Source organism: Girardinichthys multiradiatus, chromosome 24 (assembly GCF_021462225.1).
Source record: "Girardinichthys multiradiatus isolate DD_20200921_A chromosome 24, DD_fGirMul_XY1, whole genome shotgun sequence".
Lineage (NCBI taxonomy): Eukaryota > Metazoa > Chordata > Actinopteri > Cyprinodontiformes > Goodeidae > Girardinichthys > Girardinichthys multiradiatus.
The window spans coordinates 3326453-3353326 of NC_061816.1; the positions used below are offsets into that span (position 1 = coordinate 3326453).

Consider the following 26874-nt stretch of genomic DNA (forward strand, 5'->3'; position numbering starts at 1 on the left):
GTGCTGTACCAGAAAGGCCGACCCAATTTTCCAGGCGCTCTAATAAAATGGAGTGATCAACAGTGACAAATGCTGCACTAAGGTCCAATAATACCAGCACTGTGGTTCTTCCACAGTCTGCATTTATACGGATGTCATTGAACACCTTGACAAGAGCAGTCGCTGTACTGTGGGGAGCAGGAAGCCTGACTGGAAGACATTGAAGCGGTTGGTCATTGTTAGGAAGTTGTTTAACTGCTGAAACACAGCTTTTTCAATAATCTTACTGATGAAGGGGAGGTTTGATATAGGCCTGTAGTTCTGTAGTAGCAGCTTGTCCAAGTTGCTCTTTTTCAATAGAGGTTTGATAATTGCTGATTTTATGGCCTGGGGGAAAACACCTGACAAAAGGGACGTGTTTATTATTTGAGTTAAATCAGATGTTATTACGGTCAAAGCTTTCTTAAGGAAAGCTGTGGGTAAAACATCGAGACATCAGGAAGAAGAGCTTAGTTGGTGTATGATTTCTTCTAAGTGTTTGTAGTTTATTTGGTGAAATTGGGAAATTTTGTCAAAATCAGTTCTACTTGGAGACAACATTGGTACTGGAGTTGATGTGGATGTGCTGACTGCCCCTCTGATCTTTTGGGTTTTTTCAGTAAAGAATTTAACAAATTCATTGCTGGCCCTGGTAGAGTGAAGTTCAGATGCTACAGTTACAGGAGGGTTTGTTAACCTGTCGACCGTGGCAAATAATGCACGAGCATTGTTAATGTTTTTGCTGATGATCTCAGAAAAGAAAGATTCCCTTGCATTTTTCAGTTGTAGGTTATAGCTGTAGCTCTTTATAGATAATATAGTGAATCTGGAGTCCAGTCTTTTGCCACCTACATTCAGCTTTTCGACACTCCTTTTTTTTTCACTTCTGACTGGTGGAGCACTTTTCCACAGAGACATTTTCTTCCCAGAAACGACTTTAACTTTAATTAGAGCAACTGAATCAATGATGTCTGAGATTTTAGAATGAAAGTTATCTACCAGCTCATCTACAGTCTTACAGGGCAAAGTGGAGGTAGAAGAGTAAATATGGTTAAAGGTTTCAGCAGCACTGTCCTTAAAGATGCGTTTTCTTATCATTTCTCTTTGGCAAACTGAGCCATTGGAGACGATTCTTCCAAAAATAACAGAAAAGTGGTCAGATAGGGCAACATCAGTTACAGACACCTTGGAAATGTTTAGATCCTTAGTGATGATCAAGTTCAAAATATGTCCCTGTATGTGCATTTGCTGTTTAACATGTTGAGTCAAACCAAAATGTCTAAGGGTGTCACATAGATCTATTGCACTTCTGTCTTCAGGATTGTCCATGTGAATGTTGAAGTCTCCCACAATAACTAAACAGTCATAATCAACACATACAGTACAGACCAAAAGTTTGGACACACCTTCTCATTCAAAGAGTTTTCTTTATTTTCCTGACTATGAATATTGTAGCTTCACACTGAAGGCATCAAAACTATGAATTAACACATGTGGAATTATATACTGAAAAAAAAGTGTGAAATAACTGAAAATATGTCTTATATTCTAGGTTCTTCAAAGTAGCCACCTTTTGCTTTGATTACTGCTCCGCACACTCTTGGCATTCTGTTGATGAGCTTCAAGAGGTAGTCACCTGAAATGGTTTTCACTTCACAGGTGTGCCCTGTCAGGTTTAATAAGTGGGATTTCAAGCCTTATAAATGGGGTTGGGACTATCAGTTGTGTTGTGCAGGAGGTGGATACAGTACACAGCTGATAGTCCTACTGAATAGACTGTTAGAATTTGTATTATGGCAAGAAAAAAGCAGCTAAGTAAAGAAAAATGAGTGGCCATCATTACTTTAAGAAATGAAGGTCAGTCAGTCTGAACAATTGGGAAAACTTTGAAAGTGTCCCCAAGTGCTCATAAACATTGCATGGTAATGTTGCATCACTCTTTTTGGTCATGATTTCTAATCATCTTTAATCAACTTGTTTATATTGTACATAGTCCATTAGTCTTCATTATTCTTTAATTCTGCTTGGTAGTTTAGTTGGATTGTTTTAGCATAGTAAAGAGTTTGTTGATTGAAATATGTTTGACTTTGAGTTGACTTATTTTTGTTAATAAATTCTTGTATTTTAAGAAATTGTGTGAATTCATTCCATATGTGTGCAGAGTTTATGCTGATCAATAATGCCAGAGCTCGTCTCACACCTTTCTATTCTGTCCTAATACCATCGCCTTAATGGGGCTGATATTCACAGGACAATCCTTAACAGACCGGAATATTATTTGGTAAAATATTAATATTAAAATATTAATATTAAATAATATTTTCAGATTCATATTTACAACATAGTGGCGTCCCTGGGTGGGCATTATTATGAACAGCTTGCCCTGTACATAAATGTGAATGAATAAAACCACAACTGCACATTATTGAGGGACCAAGTGATTAGCTTAAAACCAGCTGTCACTGGTCACAATAGGACTCAAAACATCAGAGTTCTAACATCAGATGTCACTGATTATATTTAAGAGAACATTATAACTCGTGACACTCCAGGAGTTCCCCTCCTTGAACCGTCACCTTAACGTGGTGGAGGGGTTTGAGTGCTCAAATGATCCTAGAGGCTATGTTGTCTGGGGCCTAAATGCCCCTGGTAGGGTCTCCCATGGCAAACAGGCTCTAGGTGATGGGTCAGACAAAGAATGGTTCAAGAACCCCTCATGAAGAACAAAATATCGAGGCACGTGACGTCGCCCGGTACGGCGGAGCCGGGGTCCCACCCTGGAGCCAGGCCTGGGGTCGGGACTCGTCGGAGAGCGCCTGGTGGCCGGGTTGCTCCTCGCGGGACCCGGCCGGGCCAAGCCCGAACGAGAGACGCAAGGCCATCCCCCAGTGGGCCCACCACCTGCAGGGGGAACCGTGAGGGACCGGTGCAAAGAGGATTGGGTGGCGGACGAAGGTGGAGACCTCAGCGGCCCGATCCCCGGATGCTTAGGCTGGCTCTAGGGAAGTGGAATGTCACCTCGCTGGGGGGGGAAGGAGCCTGAGCTTGTGCGGGAGGTCGAGAGATATCGACTAGAAATAGTCGGGCTCGCCTCCACGCACAGCGTGGGCTCTGGAACCCATCTCCTTGAGAGGGGTTGGACTCTCTTCTACTCTGGAGTGGCCCACAGGGAGAGGCGGCGGGCTGGTGTGGGTTTGCTTGTTGCCCCCCAGCTCAGCCGTCTCGTGTTGGGGTTTACCCCAGTGGATGAGAGGGTTGTATCCCTGCGCCTTCGGGTTGGGGAGAGGTCTCTGACTATCATTTCAGCCTACGGGCCGAGTGGTAGTGCAGAGTACCCTGCCTTCTTGGCGTCCCTGTCGGGGGTGCTGGATAGTGCCCCTCCCGGGGACTCCATTATTCTGCTGGGGGACTTCAACGCCCACGTGGGGAACGACAGTGACACCTGGAGAGGCGTGATTGGGAGGAATGGCCTCCCCGATCTGAATCCGAGTGGTGTTTTGTTATTGGACTTCTGTGCTAGTCACGGATTGTCCATAACGAACACCATGTTCAAACATAAGGGTGTCCATCAGTGCACTTGGCACCAGGACACCCTAGGCAGGAGGTCGATGATCGACTTTGTTGTCGTATCATCAGACCTTCGGCCGCATGTTTTGGACACTCGGGTGAAGAGAGGGGCTGAGCTGTCCACTGATCATCACCTGGTGGTGAGTTGGATCCGCTGAAGGAGGAGAAAGCCAGACAGACTTGGCAGGCCCAAGCGCATAGTGAGGGTCTGCTGGGAACGCCTGGCGGAGCCCTCGGCCAGGGATGTATTCAACTCCCACCTCCGGGAGAGCTCCGACCAGATCCCGGGGGATGTTGGAGACATAGAGTCCGAGTGGACCATGTTCTCTGCATCTATTGTCGATGCTGCTGCCCATAGCTGCGGCCGCAAGGTCTGCGGTGCCTGTCGTGGCGGCAATCCCAGAACCCGGTGGTGGACACCGGCAGTAAGGGATGCTGTTAAGCTGAAGAAGGAGTCCTATCGGCTGTGGTTGGCTTGTGGGACTCCTGAGGCGGCTGATGGGTACCGTGAGGCCAAGCGTGCTGCGGCCCGGGCTGTGGCAGAGGCAAAAACTCGGGCCTGGGAAGAGTTCGGTGAGGCCATGGAGAAGGACTACCGGTTGGCCTCGAAGCGATTCTGGCAAACCGTCCGGCGCCTCAGGAGGGGGAAGCAGTGCTTTGCCAACACTGTTTATAGTGGGGGAGGGAGACTGCTGACCTCGACTGAGGACATTATCGGGCCGTGGAAGGAGTACTTCGAGGATCTCCTCAATCCTGCCATCACGTATTCCGTGGTGGAAACAGAGGCTGGGGACTCGGGGTTGGACTCTTTCATCACCCAGGCTGAAGTCACCGAGGTGGTTAAAAAGCTCCGCGGTGGCAAGGCTTCGGGGGTGGATGAGATCCGCCCTGAGTACCTCAAGTGTCTGGATGTTGTAGGGCTGTCATGGTTGACACACCTCTTCAACATTGCGTGGCGGTCGGGGACAGTGCCTCTGGACTGGCAGACTGGGGTGGTGGTCCCCCTTTATAAGAAGGGGGACCGGAGGGTGTGTTCCAACTACAGGGGGATCACACTCCTCAGCCTCCCTGGTAAGGCCTACGCCAGGGTATTGGAGAGGAGAATCCGACCGATAGTCGAACCTCGGCTTCAGGAGGAACAGTGTGGTTTTCGTCCCAGCCGTGGAACACTGGACCAGCTCTATACCCTCTACAGGGTGCTCGAGGGTTCATGGGAGTTTGCCCAACCGGTCCACATGTGTTTTGTGGACCTGGAGAAGGCATTCGACTGTGTCCCTCGTGATGCCCTGTGGGGGGTGCTCCAGGAGTATGGAATCGGGGGCCCTTTATTAGGGGCCATCCGGTCCCTGTACGAGCGGAGCAGGAGTTTGGTCCGCATTGCCGGCACTAAGTCGGACCTGTTCCCAGTGCATGTTGGACTCCGGCAGGGCTGCCCTTTGTCGCCGGTCCTGTTCATAACTTTTATGGACAGGATTTCTAGACGCAGCCAAGGGCCAGAGGGGGTCTGGTTTGGGGACCAGTGGATTTCGTCTCTTCTTTTTGCGGATGACGTGGTCCTGCTGGCCCCCTCTAGCCAAGACCTACAGCATGCGCTGTGGCGGTTCGTAGCCGAGTGTGAAGCGGCTGGGATGAGGATCAGCTCCTCCAAGTCCGAGGCCATGGTACTCGACCGGAAAAGGGGTGGCTTGTCCTCTTCAGGTTGGAGGGGAGTTCCTGCCTCAAGTGGAGGAGTTTAAGTGTCCCGGGGTCTTGTTCACGAGTGAGGGAAGAATGGAGCGGGAGATCGACAGACTGATCGGTGCGGCTGCCACAGTAATGGGGGCGCTGTGCCGGTCCATTGTGGTGAAGAGAGAGCTGAGTCGAAAAGCAAAGCTCTCAATTTAATGGTCGGTCTACGTTCCTACCCTCACCTATGGCCATGAACTTTGGGTCATGACCGAAAGAACGAGATCACGGATACAAGCGTCTGAAATGAGCTTCCTCCGTAGGGTGGCCGGGCACTCCCTTAGAGATAGGGTGAGGAGCTCGGCCATCCGGGAGGAGCTCGGAGTAGAGCCGCTGCTCCTCCACATCGAGAGGAGCCAGTTGAGGTGGCTCGGGCATCTATACCGGATGCCTCCTGGACGCCTTCCTCGGGAGGTGTTCCAGGCACGTCCCACTGGGAGGAGGCCCAGGGGACGGCCCAGGACACGCTGGAGGGACTATGTCTCTCGGCTGGCCTGGGAATGCCTTGGGCTCCCCCTGGAGGAGCTGGAGGAGGTGTCTGGAGAGAGGGACGTCTGGGCGTCTCTGCTGAGTCTGCTGCCCCCGCGACCCGGTCCTGGATAAGTGGAAGACGACGAACGAACGAACTCCAGGACTTCACAAATTTAGACTTTCGTCAAAATTAATAACTCCAATGTCTCCGTGCTAGTAACAATGAACTCTGCTACATAAGCAAAATTTTAGATGTTCTGACTCAGTCTGGTTTCTTCTGTGTAAGCAATAACTTGAGACTTGGTTTAACTTCAGTTAACCTCACTGTCCAGACAGTTGCTGCACATCTGGATCCAGAGGCTGTGTTTGTGTAAGACCACAATTTGAAACTGAATTAACTTTGCTGTTAATTTCAATATCTGACCTAATTTTGATGCATGTATCCATTCAGGAGCTTTATAGTTTGTTTTATGGTTTGAAAGAACAGGATTTTTGCCAGATTAAATCCCATATTTAAATTAATCACCCTGTCATAAAGGGGGGTGAATCAAAAGTCAAATTGCAATTATTACACTTAGGAGGTGTAGCAATTTTCTTTTCCCTTTGCATTTTAAACAAAATTCCCTTAAAGGTTAAGAGTAGTGTCTGATCACTAGTTCTCCCAAAGAAAGGTGAAAAATTAATTCTAAAATCACAAATATCCTTAGAGAAAGGAGTAGCATTATAACACTGAGAGCATAGTATTGTCATAAGTCACAGGTTGAATGATCAACTGGTGCACCGATTTTACAATCAAATGTTTCCAATATATGTATAGTCAGACATACATATATATCTGGACATACATTTGGTAGATGTTGCTTTTAGCAACATTCTCATAACTTTGTTGTTGTTTTGTAGTGTCTGCCAGAATGATGGAATCACACTCCATTATGAATTCAGCAGACGTGGAGATGCAGAAGGTGGTGGTTGCTGATCTCATCCGTTTGTCTCCAGATGAGCGGGATGCTTTAAATCAGTTTGACCTTGCTGCATGTGATAAACAGATTCAAGAATTACTTGACCTAATTGGAAATCCAACTAGAGAGATTCTGATTTCAGATGTTCTTTGTCAGCTTACCTTGTTGTATCAGCAAAAATCACAACTGGAAGCTAAAAGATATTCTCAGTTACAGACTGACCACCAGATGGCCCTTCAAAGAGAGAATGCTGTGAAGTTTGAGCTCTCAAAAGTTGAGGAGAGGATGGAGAAAGCTGAAGCAAAGTTAGTGGACCTGAAGGCAGATGAGCTCAAGAAAGCTTCATCCCTAAAGGGGGGACAGACCCCCACCTCTCAGGTACCCAATTTGCATTTTCACTCACAGCAGCTGCAGCAGCCACAGCAGGGGGCAGACTCAGACATCAGGTATCCAGCACCTAGGTCAGTCTTCCCCTCCTAAATTTAGCCAAAGTGTCCAACTTACTTCCACAGACCTTAACAGAAGTGTTGGAAGTCAAATGGTCTCCAGTGGTTTCCTGCCAAATTCCATTGCAGTGAACAACCACCAAGATGACCAAGTGCCGGACTCAGCGTGCACAAGTGGCCCAATTCGGTGGGAAAAGCACCCTTCCAGCCTGATCGGCACCCCTCTCCTTTCTGACTCTGTGTCGACCCCTAGGGACCAGGAGAGAAGCACATGGTTCTCAGGTGACTCAATCCAACCTGACCCAGCACCACTTGCACGAGTCCATTCATTACAAAGCTCTTATTTAAATCATGAGAAAACTTGTTTCCTTCCCCAGAGGTTTTGTCATGATCTTCCACCATTTCATGAACTTAACCAAGGTGAGTTCTCAGATGGACGTGGTCCACCTTGGGAGCATGGTGTCCGTTTCAAACAGCTTGAATCCCTTGCTAAGGACATAGAAGTTTTTGATCCAGGTAGCCAGGAGTCAAATATTGATGCTTACCTGTTTGAGGTTGAACATTGTCTTCTTGACTTGCGTTTTCCTTCTGATCGTGAGAAGCTGAGGCTTATTTGGAAAACAACAGCTAAGAGTGTTCATGTGTTCATAAAAACTCTTCCTCCAGAAATTAGTGACAGCTATCCAGCTCTCTGCCAGGCTCTTAGAGAAGAGTACTGTGTTTACAGAGATGAAGCCGCTGCCACTATTAATGCTTTGACAGTTTTGCAAAAACAGTTCGAACCTCCCAGAGAATATTTCCACCGTTTGAAGACAGCTTATTTTCAGGGATGTTATGCTCCAGGTCTTGAAGAAGACCACACTTTTAAGTTGTTGTTTCTTCACAGTCGTTGTTTCTTAGCGTGCAGTATGACGTGACCATGCATTGCATAACAGAGAATCTCTCCATGCAGGAGACTCGTAGATATGCTCAGCTTGTGTGGGAAACACGTGTCAGTTCAGACAGAGCAGGAAAAGGCAAAGTTAGAGTGTTAAACATTCAAACTCAGAACAGGCCTAAGAAGAGGCGCAAAGTAAGTCCCCAAGTGATGCAACCGAACCAGGGGGGTGGTAACTGGCGTCAGCCAAAAGACAAGCCACCAGTTAAAAGACAAACACCTTTTCACAGTGCAACATCGAACTGTAAGGTTGGTGGTAAACAGTGGAGCCACTCCAAAGATGTCATCACAGAGGAGGAGTTTGAGATGATCTGCAGGCGTGTTATAACTGAGGTAACGGCGTTCCTAAAAGACATGGGAAGCCTGTAAAATCTATCAAACAAGGTATGAAGATGGTAAATAATTTCCAACACCCTATACTCTGTTTTAATCTTTTTCTTTCTTATGGTTTGAACTTCAGAAAGGTTTAAAAGCAGTATTATTATGGTGTGTATGGTATGGTATGACATGACTTTTATTTTTGTTTTTTCTTTAAAACATTTTATTAGTGTTAGTCTTTCCCCAAGCCTGCCTCACTCCTGTCCAAACACTAACCTCTGAACCAAAATGAACTGTTGAACTCTGCCTTGCTACAGGAACCCAGTGACTCTTTTCACATGGCTGAGGACGGATTGTTAGCCCCAAAGACTGGATTTCGTCCCATTCTTCGGAACTAAGACCACACAGCCATGGGTTAAGATAAACTTTATTTAAAGGGTGGTTTTAACCAGAACATTGCTCATAATGCGCCGTCAGCGCTTATGCATTTTAACCCTGGTATTTTAAAGGTATGTGTTGATTCTGGCGCTAAGCTATCTCTAGCTTAGCACTTTAGCTAACTTCTTTGTTAGCCCAACGGCCAGCCGGTAAGAACACGTGTGCTAGCATTAAGGCTAGTCAACAGAAAGGTTGTTAGTTTTCAAGCTAGTGAATAATAGTTCCTGAACATCATTTGCTAGAGTTGATAACTAAGTAAACACCATTAAGCCCCATTTCTCCAGAAAGATTTGGCTCTTTTCCAAAATACTCAATAATATTTCTCCAAATATTATTTCAATAACTAAAGGCAGTTAATTAGACACCGTTGAGAATTAGTCATCCAGGAGGTTGGTTTTATTCAGCAGATCGTTATTTAAAACATTATTTTATTAAAATAATATTTTACCTGATCTTGCATTGTGAATGGTTGTCTAAATGTTGCTGATTATTTTCTAAGTTAGTTCCAAAACTAACTTAACTTCACTTCCAGATTCTTCAAGATAATCCTTGGTTCTCAAACATAAACATTGCATGGTAATGTTGCATCACTCTTTTTGGTCATGATTTCTAATCATCTTTAATCAACTTGTTTATATTGTACATAGTCCATTAGTCTTCATTATTCTTTAATTCTGCTTGGTAGTTTATATTTTTTCCACATGTATCACAAGTAAAGGGTTTATCCCCTGTGTGGATTCTCATGTGACTGTGTAAATATGACTTGGATACTAATCTTTTTCCACATGCATCACAAGCAAACAGTTAACATAAACATATTCATAAGATTTTTTTCTCTAGTTTTAATCATCTTTGTAACATAGTCGAGTTAAAGTTGTTCATAATGCATGTAATGTGTTTTAATGATGTCTGCAGATGTTAAAGAAGAGGCTCCTGAAGAACAGAGTCCTGATATGGACCAGCAGGAGCTGGAGCTCCATCACATAAAGGAGGAAAGTGAAAGAATCTGGGCCAGCCAGGATGGAGAACAACTGAATGTGAAGGAGGAGACTGATGATACCAGGTTTCCAGTAACTGTTGTTCATATGAAGAGTGAAGAGGATGAAGAGAAACCTCTGCTCTCTCAGCTTCATCAACACCAAACAGAAGACAGAAATCTGACAAGCAGCATCTCAACTGACCAGATAAAAGCAGAAATTAAAGTAGAGGACTGTGGGACAGCAGAATCCAGCAGGAACCCAGATCTAAATACTGATGGAGGCTCTTCCAACTATTCTGAGGCTGAAGATAGTGAAGATGATGAAGAGGATGATGATATGAAGCATCATGAATCTGAGCTTAAACGCTTGTCAGACTCTGAAACTGAAGACAGTGAGGATGATTGGAAGGAGAGCAGGACTCCAGGGTCAGGCAGAAATATTGTCAACAAGTCTTTGAGCTGCTCTGAGTGTGGAGGAAAATTTGCTAACAGACGCTCTCTTCAGAGTCACATGACATGTCATCCAAGATTAACGTCTTCAGATTGTTCTGGTAATGAGACGTGTTTCAGAGAGAAGAAAAATATAGATTCACTGACAAAAATCCAAACAGATAGTAAACATTTTAATTGTGGTGAGTGTGGTAAAAGGTTTAACAGGAATCGATATCTTAACAGACACAAAAAAATCCACACAAGGGGGAAACCCTTTGCTTGTAATGCATGTGGAAAAAGATTTTCCCAGAAGTCAAATTTAGGCACACACATGAGAATCCACACAGGAGATAAACCCTTTGCTTGTGATACATGTGGAAAAAGATTTGTCTCCAAGTCATATTTAAACGGTCACATGAGAATCCACACAGGAGACAAACCCTTTGCTTGTGATACATGTGGAAAAAGATTAGTCTCCAAGTCAAATTTAAACAAACACATGAGAATCCACACAGGAGACAAACCTTTTGCTTGTGATACATGTGGAAAAAGATTAGTCTCCAAGTCAAATTTAAACATACACATGAGAATTCACACAGAAGACAAACCCTTTGCTTGTGATGCATGTGGAAAAAGATTTGTCTCCAAGTCATATTTAAACAGTCACATGAGAATCCACACAGGAGATAAACCCTTTGCTTGTGGTGCATGTGGAAAAAGATTTTCACAGAAGTCAAATTTGGGCACACACATGAGAATCCACACAGAAGACAAACTGTTTGCTTGTGATGCATGTGGAAAAAGATTAGTCTCCAAGTCATATTTACACAGTCACATGAGAATCCACACAGGGGATAAACCCTTTACTTGTGATACATGTGGAAAAAGATTTTCACAGAAGTCAAATTTGGGCACACACATGAGAATCCACACAGGAGACAAACGCTTTGCTTGTGATACATGTGGAAAACAGTTTTCCCAGAAGTTAAATTTAAACAAACACATGAAAATCCATACAGGACAGAAACCTTTTGGTTAAGATGTTTGCAATACCTTTTTTAGCTTCAAATCACAATTGAACAAGAATCAAAATGATTGCCAGGCCACCATTCAGCCAAGGGTTTTAACAGATTTTAATGAGAGTTTTTAATCACACATAGCTTGGTTCTATGGATTATGGATTTTTTAACAAGTACAGGTCCTTCTCAAAATATTAGCATATTGTGATAAAGTTCATTATTTTCCATAATGTCATGATGAAAATTTAACATTCATATATTTTAGATTCATTGCACACTAACTAAAATATTTCAGGTCTTTTATTGTCTTAATACGGATGATTTTGGCATACAGCTCATGAAAACCCAAAATTCCTATCTCACAAAATTAGCATATCATTAAAAGGGTCTCTAAACGAGTTATGAACCTAATCATCTGAATCAACGAGTTAACTCTAAACACCTGCCAAAGATTCCTGAGGCCTTTAAAACTCCCAGCCTGGTTCATCACTCAAAACCCCAATCATGGGTAAGACTGCCGACCTGACTGCTGTCCACAAGGCCACTATTGACACCCTCAAGCAAGAGGGTAAGACACAGAAAGAAATTTCTGAACGAATAGGCTGTTCCCAGAGTGCTGTATCAAGGCACCTCAGTGGGAAGTCTGTGGGAAGGAAAAAGTGTGGCAGAAAACGCTGCACAACGAGAAGAGGTGACCGGACCCTGAGGAAGATTGTGGAGAAGGGCCAATTCCAGACCTTGGGGGACCCGCGGAAGCAGTGGACTGAGTCTGGAGTAGAAACATCCAGAGCCACCGTGCACAGGCGTGTGCAGGAAATGGGCTACAGGTGCCGCATTCCCCAGACCTGGGTTACAGAGAAGCAGCACTGGACTGTTGCTCAGTGGTCCAAAGTACTTTTTTCGGATGAAAGCAAATTCTGCATGTCATTCGGAAATCAAGGTGCCAGAGTCTGGAGGAAGACTAGGGAGAAGGAAATGCCAAAATGCCAGAAGTCCAGTGTCACGTACCCACAGTCAGTGATGGTCTGGGGTGCCGTGTCAGCTGCTGGTGTTGGTCCACTGTGTTTTATCAAGCGCAGGGTCAATGCAGCTAGCTATCAGGAGATTTTGGAGCACTTCATGCTTCCATCTGCTGAAAAGCTTTATGGAGATGAAGATTTCATTTTTCAGCACGACCTGGCACCTGCTCACAGTGCCAAAACCAGTGGTAAATGGTTTACTGACCATGGTATCACTGTGCTCAATTGGCCTGCCAACTCTCCTGACCTGAACCCCATAGAGAATCTGTGGGATATTGTGAAGAGAACATTGAGAGACTCAAGACCCAACACTCTGGATGAGCTAAAGGCCGCTATCGAAGCATCCTGGGCCTCCATAAGACCTCAGCAGTGCCACAGGCTGATTGCCTCCATGCCACGCCGCATTGAAGCAGTCATTTCTGCAAAAGGATTCCCGACCAAGTATTGAGTGCATAACTGTACATGATTATTTGAAGGTTGACGTTTTTTGTATTAAAAACACTTTTCTTTTATTGGTCGGATGAAATATGCTAATTTTGTGAGATAGGAATTTTGGGTTTTCATGAGCTGTATGCCAAAATCATCCGTATTAAGACAATAAAAGACCTGAAATATTTCAGTTAGTGTGCTATGAATCTAAAATATATGAATGGTAAATTTTCATCATGACATTATGGAAAATAATGAACTTTATCACAATATGCTAATATTTTGAGAAGGACTTGTAGAATCCAACAGGTCAGAGTCGGTTCAACATTCTCTGACAAAACAATTACCAGCACGGGCTCTCCTCAGGGATGTGTTTTATCTTCATTGTTGTTCATCTTGGACACAAACTCCTGCAGAAGCACTGCACCTAATAGGCATTTAATTAAATATGCTGACGACACGGCCCTGGTACGCCTTTTTAAACGACAAGGAAAGAGGAGCATGGACCAGTTCTGGACTGCAAAAAATCTAAGTTACTATCGGCTTCAGGAAGCTTCAGTCATTCTCCCCAACCATCATCGATGGAGATCAGATTGCGACTGTCTCATGCTACAAGTACCAGAGCATGGTTCTGGACTGCCATCTAAAGTGGGACTCAAGGGCTGACCTTATTGGTACTAAAGGTTCAGCAGAGAATATCATTTTAAAACAAAGCGAGGTCCTTTAGAGTCAATAACTCAATATTTTTAATGGTTTATTTTGGTTTTATTGAGAGTATTTTAACCTTTTGAAATAAATGTTGGTTTGGCAATGCTACAGAGGCTCAGAAGAAATCCTTGAAGTATAGTGACCACAGTCAGCAAACAGTTAGGAACCGTGCCAAGAGTTTACCTTATCTGGACAAATTTTTGGACAGGCTTGCAGGTCTGTTCAGACTGACTGTTTCCAGTCCAGAGCATTTATACAGAATTAACTTTCACATTTAGTAAAAAAACAGACTGCACGGTGGCGCCGTTGGTAGCACTGTTGCCTCGCAGCAAGAAGGTGTAAACATTACACCTTCATCATTACACCTTCATCATGTATACATTACTTGAAGGCAATATGTGACTATATGTGATGTATTTGAGTGATTAAAATGAAAGAAAACATGAATTATCATAAGGATCATAATTACATTATTTACAACAATTAAGCAACCCTAGATGATTGCTCTTATTTAGGTCTGACATTTCAGGTTCAACTAATAAAGATCCTATTCCTGTGCGCACATTATTTTAACTGTGTTACACTATAATAAACTAAACCTATTCACTAATTAGACCAAATCCAGCTACTCTACAGCTTCCCCAAAGAGCCTCCTCCAGCCACACAACTCATTGATCCCCAAGACGGACAAATGTCCGTCTTCCTGACCCAAAATCTATGTGCTGTCGGAGGGGACCCCTAGGTCAGCTTAGGTCCTTCCAGTTGAAAACTCACCCATCCTAAAAGGCGGGGGGGAAAGACCGGAGGCCTCAGAGAAATCTCATTCTCAGCCAATCTGAACAAGAACTCTCTGTATTGAATCTAGTAGATATCATTACCATTTATTTTAAGGACCTTTTGATGCCAATCAGGTCCTGATCCATTGTTCCCATTATCAAAATGTATGTAAGAGAAAACATTGATCATGTTGCACATTTTTTCCTCAGGTCAGAATTATCTTCAAAATAGATATTGCCATTGTATCAGGGTGCAAAATCAGCTTAAAATAATTCAGAACATTGAAACTAAATAAATGCAAACTTGAAGTTATAACAAGAAATAGAAAAACATCATTTAAATTCTCAGCAGCAAAGCAGCGTAATTCAGTCTCTGTCCTAGGTCTTCCTATAACAGTTCATAGTCTCTTGAACTGGTTGTTTTCAACTTTATTGTTCTGCCATCGCATTTGTCCTGTTTCTGGGTCCCCCATAGGTCTCTGAGTCCAATGCTCAACAAAGGGTACTTGTACGGCCAGTCTCTGGATTGGTGTCATCCTGAGAAGACAGAGAATACTGAATCTTGCTAAGAAGCCATGACATTTAAGTACTGCATTTCTAATTAAACAGCCTTTGTTGCTGTATGATTGTATTCTTGATGTCTCCACAGTCTGATTTCAGAGTCCAGATTCCTGTTTGTGTCCACTTCCATGTCAAATTAACTGTTCCACATAATCCCTTCTAATTCATATAAACGTAAAAGATGAAAGAATATGAATAGGAGATCGTGTAGCTCAACCCAGGCCAAGAATAACAAACAAAACACACCTGCCTTTCATGAAGAAATCTTACCTGATAAAATAAACTGAAAGCAAATATATTTATCTTACCTTCCTAAATGAACAGAAACAGGAGAAAACATTGTTCAACAAAAATGGCAGTTAGACCCTTACTAGTGTCTCCTCTTAGTTGCAACATCACTATACATTTTAAATAAACATTAAACATCAGGAGCGTTGTTCTGATCATGGTTGTAACAGTAAAATATTTAAAAGTGGATATCTTTGACATCACCTTTTCTGTATTTCCCCAGTGTCGTCCTTTATCACAGCCCAATGTGATGATGACCATCACATTAGTGCTCAACTTCAGCCCCAAGTACATAGGAATTGCAAAAACAACAGTAATTAAGAACAGAAATGAAACTATGAAACAAAATTTAACAATCAAAGTCTTCTGGATTACAGTTGTGCTATAACAACTATGAAATACATAAAGTTCTTAAGAAATTGAATAAATGGTCAGACCATTTTCCATTCTGAAAGATTTCAGTACCCAGGTCCAGCCTCCGTTTCAACGAGGGGTCGTTCTATAGGTCAATTTGACTCACCTCTCAGCACCTGTGGAGAGGTTGCTGACAAGAGAGCTAGGAACTGCCCCTTTTAGCAGTGATAATCAATTTTATTCACTCTGGGTTCTCAAGCAAGAGACAGAAACAAGTTAGCATGGATAGTTTAAGCAATCACCTTTCTCTGCTGCAGGCATGTTTAGTGCCATTGTACATTGCCCTGTCAGCAAAGATTTTATTCTAAACCATGTACTTCTCAGACATTATCCTGAAAAGAGAGACATGGACATTGCTAACTCCTGTGTTCTTGTACAGTAAGTCAAATTAAGTTGAAGAGCCTTTGTTTTACTCCAGTTATTGAGAACAGAATGTCTAGTGCACACTTTATTATCCTTCAGAAATTAGTCGTCTTGTGAAACCGTGTGCGACTATGTGCTATTCATGTGCTAGTCTATTCTTAAATTGATCTCAAAAACATTTGACTTGAACATCCCTCTTTGATCAGAAAGATACGTCATCACATTTAGATGTGTTATTCAGGCTTAACAGATGAGCTCCAGTTTCACCATCTTATTCAGTGTTCTGAGTAAGATAAGTTTGTGAAACTTGACTGAATTTTCTTGCACCAATTGCTATTTTCTTACAATTTTCACTTTGCAGAAGTTATTTATGCATCAAAAGTAGCTCCATCTTTCTGCTTTTTTTTTAAAATAGAAGTTGTCATTGTCGTAGGTTTCACCTTTAAAATATCCCGAGTGCAGGCATGTAACACTTCTGACTCATTGGGATCATTATAAAATATAAGAAAGGGGAGGACTTTGAATCTCAGTGAAGAGGGGCGTTTTCAAATCGCCCAATCAACAGTTTTCAACTGCCACTTAACCATCACTGTGGGACTGCAGGGGTGAAGCAAGAAGATAGAAAATGGTTGCCAAAGACAGTTCCTCCATCTCACTCCATGTCAGTCTGTCTCCTCTTTCTGTTTCTCTACTCTGCATTTCTGTCCTCCATTCTGTCTTATTATTCGTTTTTAGCTTGTTTTTGCGTTTTTCAGCTTATCTGTTATTCGTTCTTTCTTGTTTAGAAATGTATGCCATTTTGTTACATTTGAACATACAGTATATTAGCACTGACTTTAGCTTCTTAGGTTATATTTAACTTCAGTCTGTTTTCCCAGCTCTTCTACTGGTAGCTATCTCCCACCTTTAAAGGTTTATCTCAGTACTTGGATTTCAACAAGTATTTCAACAACAAGGTCAGCTCACCTTGCTAAGCTGTGTTATCGCTGATAGTCTTCCTATTTTAACAGATCAGATGACAATTTTCCTTGCTACTGTTTCATATCATATCATATTTCTCCTGACATTCTGTTGTTAACTTTAACCTCTCTCTGCCACCTTTCAATAAATGATTCTAGCATATCTGTTTTCTGCAAATTCAATACATTTCAGCTGGTTTTCTTCAGTTTGTTTCTGCCAGCTTTCAGCTAAAGAGTTCAGCTTACAGCATTCACACTGCATTTCACAGGAAATACACATTTTCTAGTTTATTATCTTCTGTGCCATTCGACGTGTGAATTATATTGTATCTTCATAATACTAACCTAATTTAACCACTGCTTTTCTACTAATATTTTAATTATATGATCCGTTTTCTCACCTGCCAGAAATGTCACCAAACATCTGCGCTGTGGCAGAGTTTGTTTCTTTAAACATTCTGTCATCTAAAATATTAATTTTAATCTCGGTTTCAAGTTGTATAGCCCTTATTCATCTGTATTCGGGTTGCAATTTTGTGCTTTATCCAAGGAATGTGATGTTTGGCGTTGTCTCTCCAACGCCAGGAACTTCTCAAAACAGAAGATAAAGAGTTTCAGTGGAGTCAGTTCATTCCTCCCTCTATTACATAAACATGTTTGCTGATAATCTAAGTCATAAAATCTGTTCTGCAGCAGTTTAACATTTTTCCACGAATGAAGATTAAGTTAGTTTATAATTATCGATACACCCAGTCAAGAAGTTTACCATAGTTTTTGAAAGATGTCCAGATCACATTTTACTTTCTTTATTTGCGAAGGAGATGTCGCAACTACATTGTGCCTTTAAGGGAACACTGCTTTTCCTGATGTCTTCCCTTCTTCATATCCAAGTCTGCCACACTTTCCTGAGCCAAACCCTGCTGTGTGATTTGTCTCTCTATCTTTGCTCTGGGATCCAATCCAAAACCATTTCCTGACCCTACTAGCCTTCAGAAGAAAATTGTTTCCAGGAAACTTCTGCTAAGGTTCAGAATTGCAGTTAATTCACATAACACGTACATTAAGCATCCATTCGACACTGACATTCTCAGCTTACATGTTGGATGGAGAACTTTCCCACAGAGTTCTATTATAATCTGTGGTAACACATTAATAACCATGATCTGTCCATATTCTGCTATTCCCATAGACATTTTAACCTAATATGAGCTTTGTTTGTCGTGCATGTTATGGTGGACAACTGACTGACTGACTGATAATATTTCTGTGTGCAAAATCTGAACCTATACTAAACTTTTTCATCTGCCTCTCACACACACACACATACACACATGTATGGGATTTGAGTGCAACATCTGCGTTTTTGAGTCTGGACTTTAGAAACCTGCCGTTCCCATGGCTACTCCGCCAGGGACGCTTCTTCAGCACGGCCTGAAAGAGACAGAGCCTGCCTGCCTGCCTGCCTGCTGCAAATCACAGTGTGAGTTTCTACCAGAACGAAACTCAGAAGAAGTCTGGCCCAAACCCACTGAGATAGACAACAATCCATGCTGTTTGCCAGAGCCAGAAGAGCGATCCACTGGATTTATATTGAAAGCACAATTTATGCGGGCAGAAGAGAAACAGGCCGGAGCAAAGTTCTTTCTCCCTCCTGGAGAAGTTAAACTTACTCTGGGGACACAGATTGGGGTTGAGGAGTTTTGTTTTGGAAACAAGATTAGGATTTTTATAACGGAATAAAGAAAATCCTTCATTTTAGGAAAAGAAAAGAAATAAAGGCTCTCTCAATACTAAAGAGGATGGTCGGCTCAAACTCCAGTCTCCTTGTTTGATTTCTTAGGGTTTAAAGATTAAAAGAATACCTAGGACACCCTCCGGCCCTTGGCTGCGCCTAGAAATCCTGTCCATAAAAGTTATGAACAGGACCGGTGACAAAGGGCAGCCCTGCCGGTCCCGGATAAGCGGAAGACGACGAGTACGAGAATACCTAGGAGTACAAAGGTACACAAGGTAATTTCAGATTACTAAATCATAAAATATTGGAAGTCAAGTTTCTTATCTTAATTTCTGATTAAGTCAAACACTGCAGTTTTTGTTTTGTTTGGGTAGACCATAAAAATGTCAAAGCCGGCTTAAAATACTTCTTTGCATTTAACCTGAGCAGAGAAATTCTTGAATGCAGCTGCGATCAAATTGAGCCAAACAAAAAGAGAACTATAACAATAACTCTCAGGATTGTAGTTATTATTATTACAGAGTTACAGTGCAATGAATTAGCAAAAGGTTTCAGAATCAGTAAATTTGGATTCATTTTAGAGAAAACTGTTGCTGTGCTTCTAAATAGTTTGAGATCTCTTTGGACTATGTGCACTCATCTTAAAAAAGGATCCTGAAGATTGTCATAACAAAATTTATCAATTATAGCATTAAAATATATGGCTGAGAAAACATATTCTGAAAAGAGATTGTTAAAAATGTCTTTTAATTCTTGAAGCTTCAAATTTGGTCATTTGTCTGTCTTTGATGTTTTGTCTTTGTTTTGATGGAATGAATGTTTGTTTATATGTTGCATGAAACAATAATCCATGTTTAGAATAATGTTTCTAAATCCCAGATTGATTAAAACTTTGAGTTTTCAGGAGAGTTAAGAAGCAGCTTGTTTCTGAGGTAGGTGCATGTTAATAGTTTTGCAGTTTAAGGATCACTAAGATGGATTTGAATGAAGAAACTGTGGTTCCGCCCATAGGCTGTCAAACAGAGGTTAGTTCTGCCTGACTCCGCCCACCTACCAGGTTGGTCCATACCTTTGCTGTCATGGTAACGCTCAGCACCTCCCTTCCTGAGTTTTAACATTGTTTAAGAGACAATAGAATTAAAATGCTTGTAGTGATTGTTGCCTTAAAAACATGTTTTTTTGTATAATAATTAAGGATGTAGCATGACTTTTAGATTTATGTGTTTTACTATTAAAAGGTTAATGAAATAGTTTAAACTAGTTTGAAGAATTAGTTTTGCATGCAGAATCATTGGTGATTTATTAGATGGAAAGTTTTCCCTGATGTCATTAAGCTAACTGACAGTTCAAGATATGCAAAAGTAATCTAATACTTATCTTCATACAAGACAAATCAGGATGATATGTGACTTATTTCTAAATGACATTGATGAACTGACTAATTAAAGTTTGTGTTTTGTTGTTAATGGAACTGAGTTACAGTTAAAAACATCTGGATTTTATTTATGTTGCTTTTGTTAAATTCATAGAGACACATGGTTATGTCAGAATTCATTTCTTTGGTTCTATGTAATGTGATCTTGGTTACTAGAACATTCTTGTTTAAACTTTTTGCTGGATTGTCGCAGGGGTTGGACCCTGCACCAAAAGGGGGGAATGTCAGAATAAAGTAACATGTGTAACATGTGTTTTCTGACCAGGACTTCGTTCTCTGTTTGCTTCGTTCCTGCAAGGAGTACACATGTAAGTTTTGGATTAATCATGTTCGTACCTGCAGTGCTTTCATTTTTGCTCTTTTGGAATCCTTAAAATAAAGTTGAAGAACCTTGTCTGCATATTGGTCCACACCAAAACCGCAACATGACAGCAATAGACAGGATCTGCCTTATTTAGCCCTTTTCTCTTTCCTGAACTCCAGTTTTCCATGTTTAGTTTTTTGGATTCCATGTTTTACAAAGTAAACAGATTCTATTCCTAAAAGGAATCAGTTATACACTTATGAGAAATTTAAACAGTTTAATGTAAAGTAATCCAGTTTAATGGGATTTTTAAAATAATTTACAGTTTTTGTAAAGCTTTTAAAAATCTGTCATTGATTTTAGTTAAAAACAGCAGCATTAGTTTCATTTGAGAGAACAGAAACAGTCCTTTTGTTTGTAAAATAAATCTCTTTACATGTGAACTTAATAATGTTCCAGCAACACATCATGTAAAATATGCCTGTCTTCATTTCTTTCTAAAGGACCGTCTGAAACCAGTTTAAAATTATGGGAGCTATTATCCTGCTTGAACAAACCATCAGAAGATGGTCCAGTGTGGTCATAAAGGAACGAGATGGTCAGCAACAATACTCAGGTAGGCTGTGGTGTTTAAATGTTGCTCAGTTAGTACTGAGGGGCCCAAAGTGGGCCAAGAAAACATCCCACCACACCATATCACCACCACCAGCCTGGACTAAATATAAGGCAGGATGGGTCACACTGGGTTTTCTCAGATTTTGAAGGAACAAAACCATGAGGACCAAGACAGTGTTCAACAGTTTAAGATTCTCAGGTTTAAGATTGGGCTGGAACCAGAACTGGATAAGTGGGCGCAATCAGGATCTCACTGAGGGAGAAGAAGAAAGGCTTATAGAAATTCTGGGTGTGAATGGAGAATTGATCAGAATGTGTCTTTGTGTTTGACTGACTGAGGTTGAGAACTTAGTGGCCGGGGAAAGATAAGTCTTCTCCACGGTGGCTGAGGCTGACAGGGAGGCACGACTGAAGGAGATTTTCTTTGCTCCTTCGTCTGTGTTTCTTTCTTTTCCAGAAAACACCACAGAGGTTGGAGAATCAGCGTTGGAGGGCAGACAGGCAGATGAATGATCTTCAGGGGTCGAGACTGAAGCTCCCATAATCCTCTGAACATGACACAAGTGAAAACAGGAGACAGGAAAATATCCATGGCAGCCTTCGGCAAAAGCTTGATCTGCAAGGCAGAAGAGAAAAAACAAGGTGATCAGAAAAATGCTTGGAAGCAGGATTGCAGAGCAGCCGAGGTCTAGCTGTTTACCACACAGAGTGAGACAACAAGCTGACGCCTCCCTCTGGTTTCCACTCTTAGGTCAGAGCTCTAATCATTAATTTAAATCATTAACCAGAAGGCTGGAGAACACTTCTATTTAATTATCGTTCTGGAAGAGAAATCAGGATCAGCTAAGGTTAATGAGTCTGGAGTCAATAGGTCAAAAATAGTCAAAATGAACAAAAACCATAAACCTCCAACTGTGGTGTAAAAACCACAGGTGGTGCTTTGACTCCTTTAATAGAAAAACTTAGAATCAACTATTTACAAGATAAACAAGAAGCTAATGAGCTGCAATGAAGATCTGATCAGCCCAAACAGGCTAAAAGATGAGGAGTTCAAGCAGACTAATCTTTGCTTCAAGCAGTGAAGAATATTTCAAGGACCTCCACAAACAAAGAGAACCGAGGATAAGAACCGGTTGCTACTTGTCCTGGTTTTCATTTACCTCTGAAGTTAGAAGCTGGATCTAGAAAAACCTGAAATCCAGCCTAACAGGTTCTAGTTGCTAGGCAGAAAATCAACAGACCTGCAAGTTGAGCTTAATGACCTGTAGACATCTGTGATGCTGATTAATGGACACACCTTGATTTAACATGTCCCTTTGGTCACATTATTTTCAGGTACCATCATTTTTGTCCAGGCCTGTTTCATGAGTTTATTTTACAAAAGCAATGTCTGACTTTAATTTGTTCATTTTCATAGAATTTGTATTCATTATTACATTCTTGTAATCAGTCAGTGGGCCTATATATAGGGATACAGGTAGTCGCTGTGCTGTTTGGTGACATGGTACCACATTCAACATGGATCAGAGGAAGCCAAGGAAAGAGTTGTCTCAGGAGATTAGAAAGAAAATTATAGACAAGCATGTTAAAGGTAAAGGTTATAAGACCATCTCCAAGCAGCTTCATGTTCCTGTGACTAATGTTGCAGATATTATTCAGAAATTGAAATGGGACTGTAGCCAACCTCCCTGGACGTGGCTGCAGGAGGAAAATTGATGACAAAGCAAAGAGACGGATAATACGAACGGTAACAAAAGAGCCCAGAAAAACTTCTAAAGAGATTAAAGGTGAACTTCAAGCTCAAGGAACAATGGTTAATCACTGTTAGCACTACAAGCTAATATTTACAGTGTCTCACATAAGTTAGTACACCCCTCACATTTTAGTAAATATTTAATTGTATCTTTTCATGGAAATGAAACCAATGACAGGAAAGGATTCAGTATCTGACAGCAGCGATTCACCTGACAGCCAGAGATGAGCTGCCAGTGTTGGCGGGTGGCTGGATTGACCAACCATAGAGAAGAGATCAGCAGCAGCTTCGTTTGTCACCTTCACATCAGGACCAGCGAAGGTCACAGGAGTCGTGATGCTGAGTTCTTCTTCCTGGACCTGCTGCCTTCTTAAAGCAACCTTTAGAGAGGAGAAGCTGGATTAGAAACTGTCTGGAGTAAATAAATATGACCTTATTACATTAATCTGATTACATTCCAGAACAGATGGAAAGTCAGTCCTGAAAGAATCTGAAAACTACAAAGTAGTTTTGACTTGTTAGAAACGCTCCCTTCAGATGAGTCAGGAAATAACTCTTTAAAATCTGTGAACATTTATTTCTATGTAAATCATTTTCTCCATTTATCACATTGTCCTTTAATCTATAGATTAGGAGGAAATGTGAAACATCCTTCCTACATCTACGGTTTGTTTTATGTTGTATTTATAAATGTGTGTTTTTACCAACAGACAAACAGTCTTGCAATATTTTAGTTACACAAGCAGAAAAAAACACATGATAAAGCAAGAAGCATTAAATATCTCAGCAGTTTCATCTTTAAATCTGTTTCCTTGTGACAAACTTCCTGACAATGTTTTATATTCCATATTCCAGGTTTGTTAAAGCTGTTTGTGTTTCTACTCTTAGTTGTTTTTTTCCTACTATAGTAAAACCAGACATTAGAGGCTTAAATAAAACATGTGGAGCTCAGTGTGTTACCCAAGGACACGATGAAAGGGAAGCACTGATCTTTAGACAGAAAGGAGACCCTCCCTCACTAAACCCTGACAGACCATCTCCACAGTTTATTACTAACTGCTATCAGTTCTTCTAGTTTTTATCTAAACTCTGTTATTTCTATTAATGCGAGTTTTTAAAACAACACAGAATTTACAGGTTAAAACTATCAGCAACATCTGGTCCCAGATGAGCCTTTTAGCTCCATCAAAAAAACTTTAAAATACAAAAACTATAAATATTAATGTCCAAATACAAACTATGCAGAAATAAATAACTGAATAAACTAAAATAAATCACATCAGTTCATATTCTTGCTGCTCCAAGAAGTAAAGAGACTTTTAAAAGCAAAAATCCAAGTATCAAAGTATAAAGAGAAAATAGACTAATTCCTGTTTTTATGTTTTCTATCATAACTGAAAACAATTCATTTACTTCTATGACTGAAGCCAGTGGGTAATATAACTGTGATTATCAGAATCTGATTAAATGCTCAGAAATGTGAGAATAATAATCCTAAAAAAGGTGAAAATGAACCACATGTTGCTCATGTTTCAAAGTCTGTTTCTGATTTAAAAACCGATGAAACAAAGATTTGTAGTGAAAACAATTAAGATCTGTCGTATTTCAGTTTATCTTAGAAATAAATTGGGTAAATCTACATAATCCAGTTGTTGTTCTTCAGATTCACTGATTGTTTATTTGTCTTTGAGGGAATTTCTTGGTTTTAAGGATGATGAAGATGAGTCATTAGGAATGAATTACAATCATCATATATGTATGAATTATCTGTTTGCAACATGTTTCTTTCTAATGTTTCTGTAATATAGCTGGAAAACACTTAGCTACCTAAACTGACATTTATTATTCATGTTTAAATACACTTAAAAAGCATTGCTATGGTAACAAAATATCTGTAATAAAAGTAATATTAAACTTTTTAAATTATTTTAACAACTTGACACCTGATTGTTGAATCATTTTAAATATTTAGCTCTTTCTAATGAAATAATTTGTGTTGACAAACAGTTGCTTGTTTCTAAAATACCAAATAAATGTTAATAAAACCAGTAAAACCAAAACATCCATTAAGCTGTTATTCTAATGAAGAACTTTTGAATTTATTCTAGAAATGAGAGTTTAGTTGTTTAGCAAATGCAAAGAAAAATACTGAGTTGTGTTTTAACTTTAAATCCTGAGGTCAGAGAAAAGTAAAGATGTGCATTAATATAATGGATTTATAGATGCTTCAAAATAAAAGCATGCTGATCTGTGCATCATTGTAAAGATTATTTCAAAAGAAAAGCATTAATTTCTCTTCTTACCAGAACGAACTCTTAGGAAGCTTACAGAAATATGAAGATATGAAAAACAAAAACCCTAATTAATTATTGAATCGGCTACATCCACGTTATCCCAGTGTTTCTCTGAGGTATGAATTAAAACAGCACCACAGTATAGATCCTTGTTGTTTAGGCTCATCAATATTGGAGGATAATTCTGATTCTGAAACTGATAAATACTTTTAATAATATCAATAAACTATTAATAAACTAGAGATTAACTATTAAACACAACGATTTAGTTTAGTTTACCACTTCTGATTTTAATAATCTCAACACACACAGGATAATAATGGACGTACTTTACATATATCTGGTTAAAATTTAGCAGCCAGTAACTGTTCAACATCTGTTTAATACTCTGTGACATTACGTATGACAAATGATGCTTTCTTGTAGCGACAATATGCACAATAATAATCAAATTGGCTTTAAGAAACACAATCAAACACATACTTATACATGTGACTAAATATAATGGATTGCTTTAACTCCTCCTCTTGATAGGCAGATGCAGACGTCATCATCTCTGTCTGCCCAGCAGAACTCAGTGAAAGTGGTTCTAACAAGGAACAATCTGAGGTCAACCTAATGGATCATCTGCAGGATCTTCTCAAGGAACTAGAGGAAGGTAACTGCTTTTAATCTATGCATTTTTGATTCAAATAAATGACTGATCAAAACTAAATGTACAATTATTGCTGTTTCATCAAGTAGTCAAATAGTGGTAAGATGGTTTACTTTTTCTGTCAACGATGCGCCGACATTATTACACTTTTTAATGCTTCCTTCTCAGCATAACAGAACCACAATCTTAATATTTTAACAATGTTTTCAACATGAATGAAATATGAATATATGATGATAACTTTATACTTGAGTTCCTTGTTACTTATATATTTTTTAGATGAACCCTCATCAAGGGCAGAGTACAGCATAGCACTATCTCCTAGAACCTTTTGGAAGTGGATACCAGGGCAGGCCCACATTCCTGTTCTGCAAGAGGAGAGGAAGACTTTCAAAGTAAATGTCAAGTTCATTCATCAGTGCGTCACATTTTGGTCGACACAAGATTTGCTGTCCAGTTGTAGCTGTTACGGTTTACTTGATATTGGACCCCAGACTGCAGACGAGCAGGCATCGTGATGGTAAGTGAAAAAAGGTTTAATTACAAAAACTCACACTCAGCAGGAGGCAGGAACAAAACAAACGGGCAGGCAAGACAGGCATGGCATGAGCAAAAAGACAAGACTAGGTTTGAGAACAAGACCTGACCATGAGAAATGTCTCCGCCACGACTAACTGAACAGGTGTGTATAAATGGAGCATGGTACAGGTGGAAAACAAAACTGATTAACATGGTGCAGGTGAACCGAATAAACTTAATTGACAGACAGAACAAAATGTGGCTGCGGCAAAAACAGAGACTCTAATATACAAACAAAACTTGATAAAACATGAACAAGACTAAAACATGACCAGAAAAATAATAAACAAAAGCATGATTCAAAACTTGAGCAGTGAAAAACATATAAGGAAAAAACCTGAAACCAAAAAACCCCAAATCATAACAGTAGCAGCTTGTAGTAATACTATAACCTTCCCTGTTCAACACATGAGATCATCTGAAGAATCCAAATGTGTCCGAACAGAACCATCCCACATGGGCCCAGAATTCCCACCACTGTAAAAAGATCAAAATAACAACTGTTTCTTGACTTCTTGATATCAGGAAATGTTGCAGTATGTCCTGGGTTTAAGCAAAGTCCTAAAATGTTCTCCAGAGTCTTACATTAAAGAGTTTCATTGGAGCTTTTAAAATGTCTTCAGTGTCGCCATATTTTCTATATTAGTGCAGACTTTCATTGGTTCTCTGGTAGTTTTT

The 26874-nt window shown here is 40.7% G+C and overlaps 2 protein-coding genes across 2 annotated transcripts in view; both read left to right on the top strand.

The window, feature by feature from the left end:
• Positions 1-26874, top strand: part of LOC124861420 (zinc finger protein 260-like) — a 680754-nt gene that overhangs the window by 609663 nt on the left and 44217 nt on the right. The window lies entirely within an intron of this gene.
• LOC124861463 (zinc finger protein OZF-like) lies at positions 9503-11565 on the top strand. Its single transcript, XM_047355258.1, has one exon. It carries the CDS (start codon positions 9782-9784, stop codon positions 11327-11329), a length of 1548 nt encoding a protein of 515 aa, XP_047211214.1. The 5' UTR covers positions 9503-9781; the 3' UTR covers positions 11330-11565.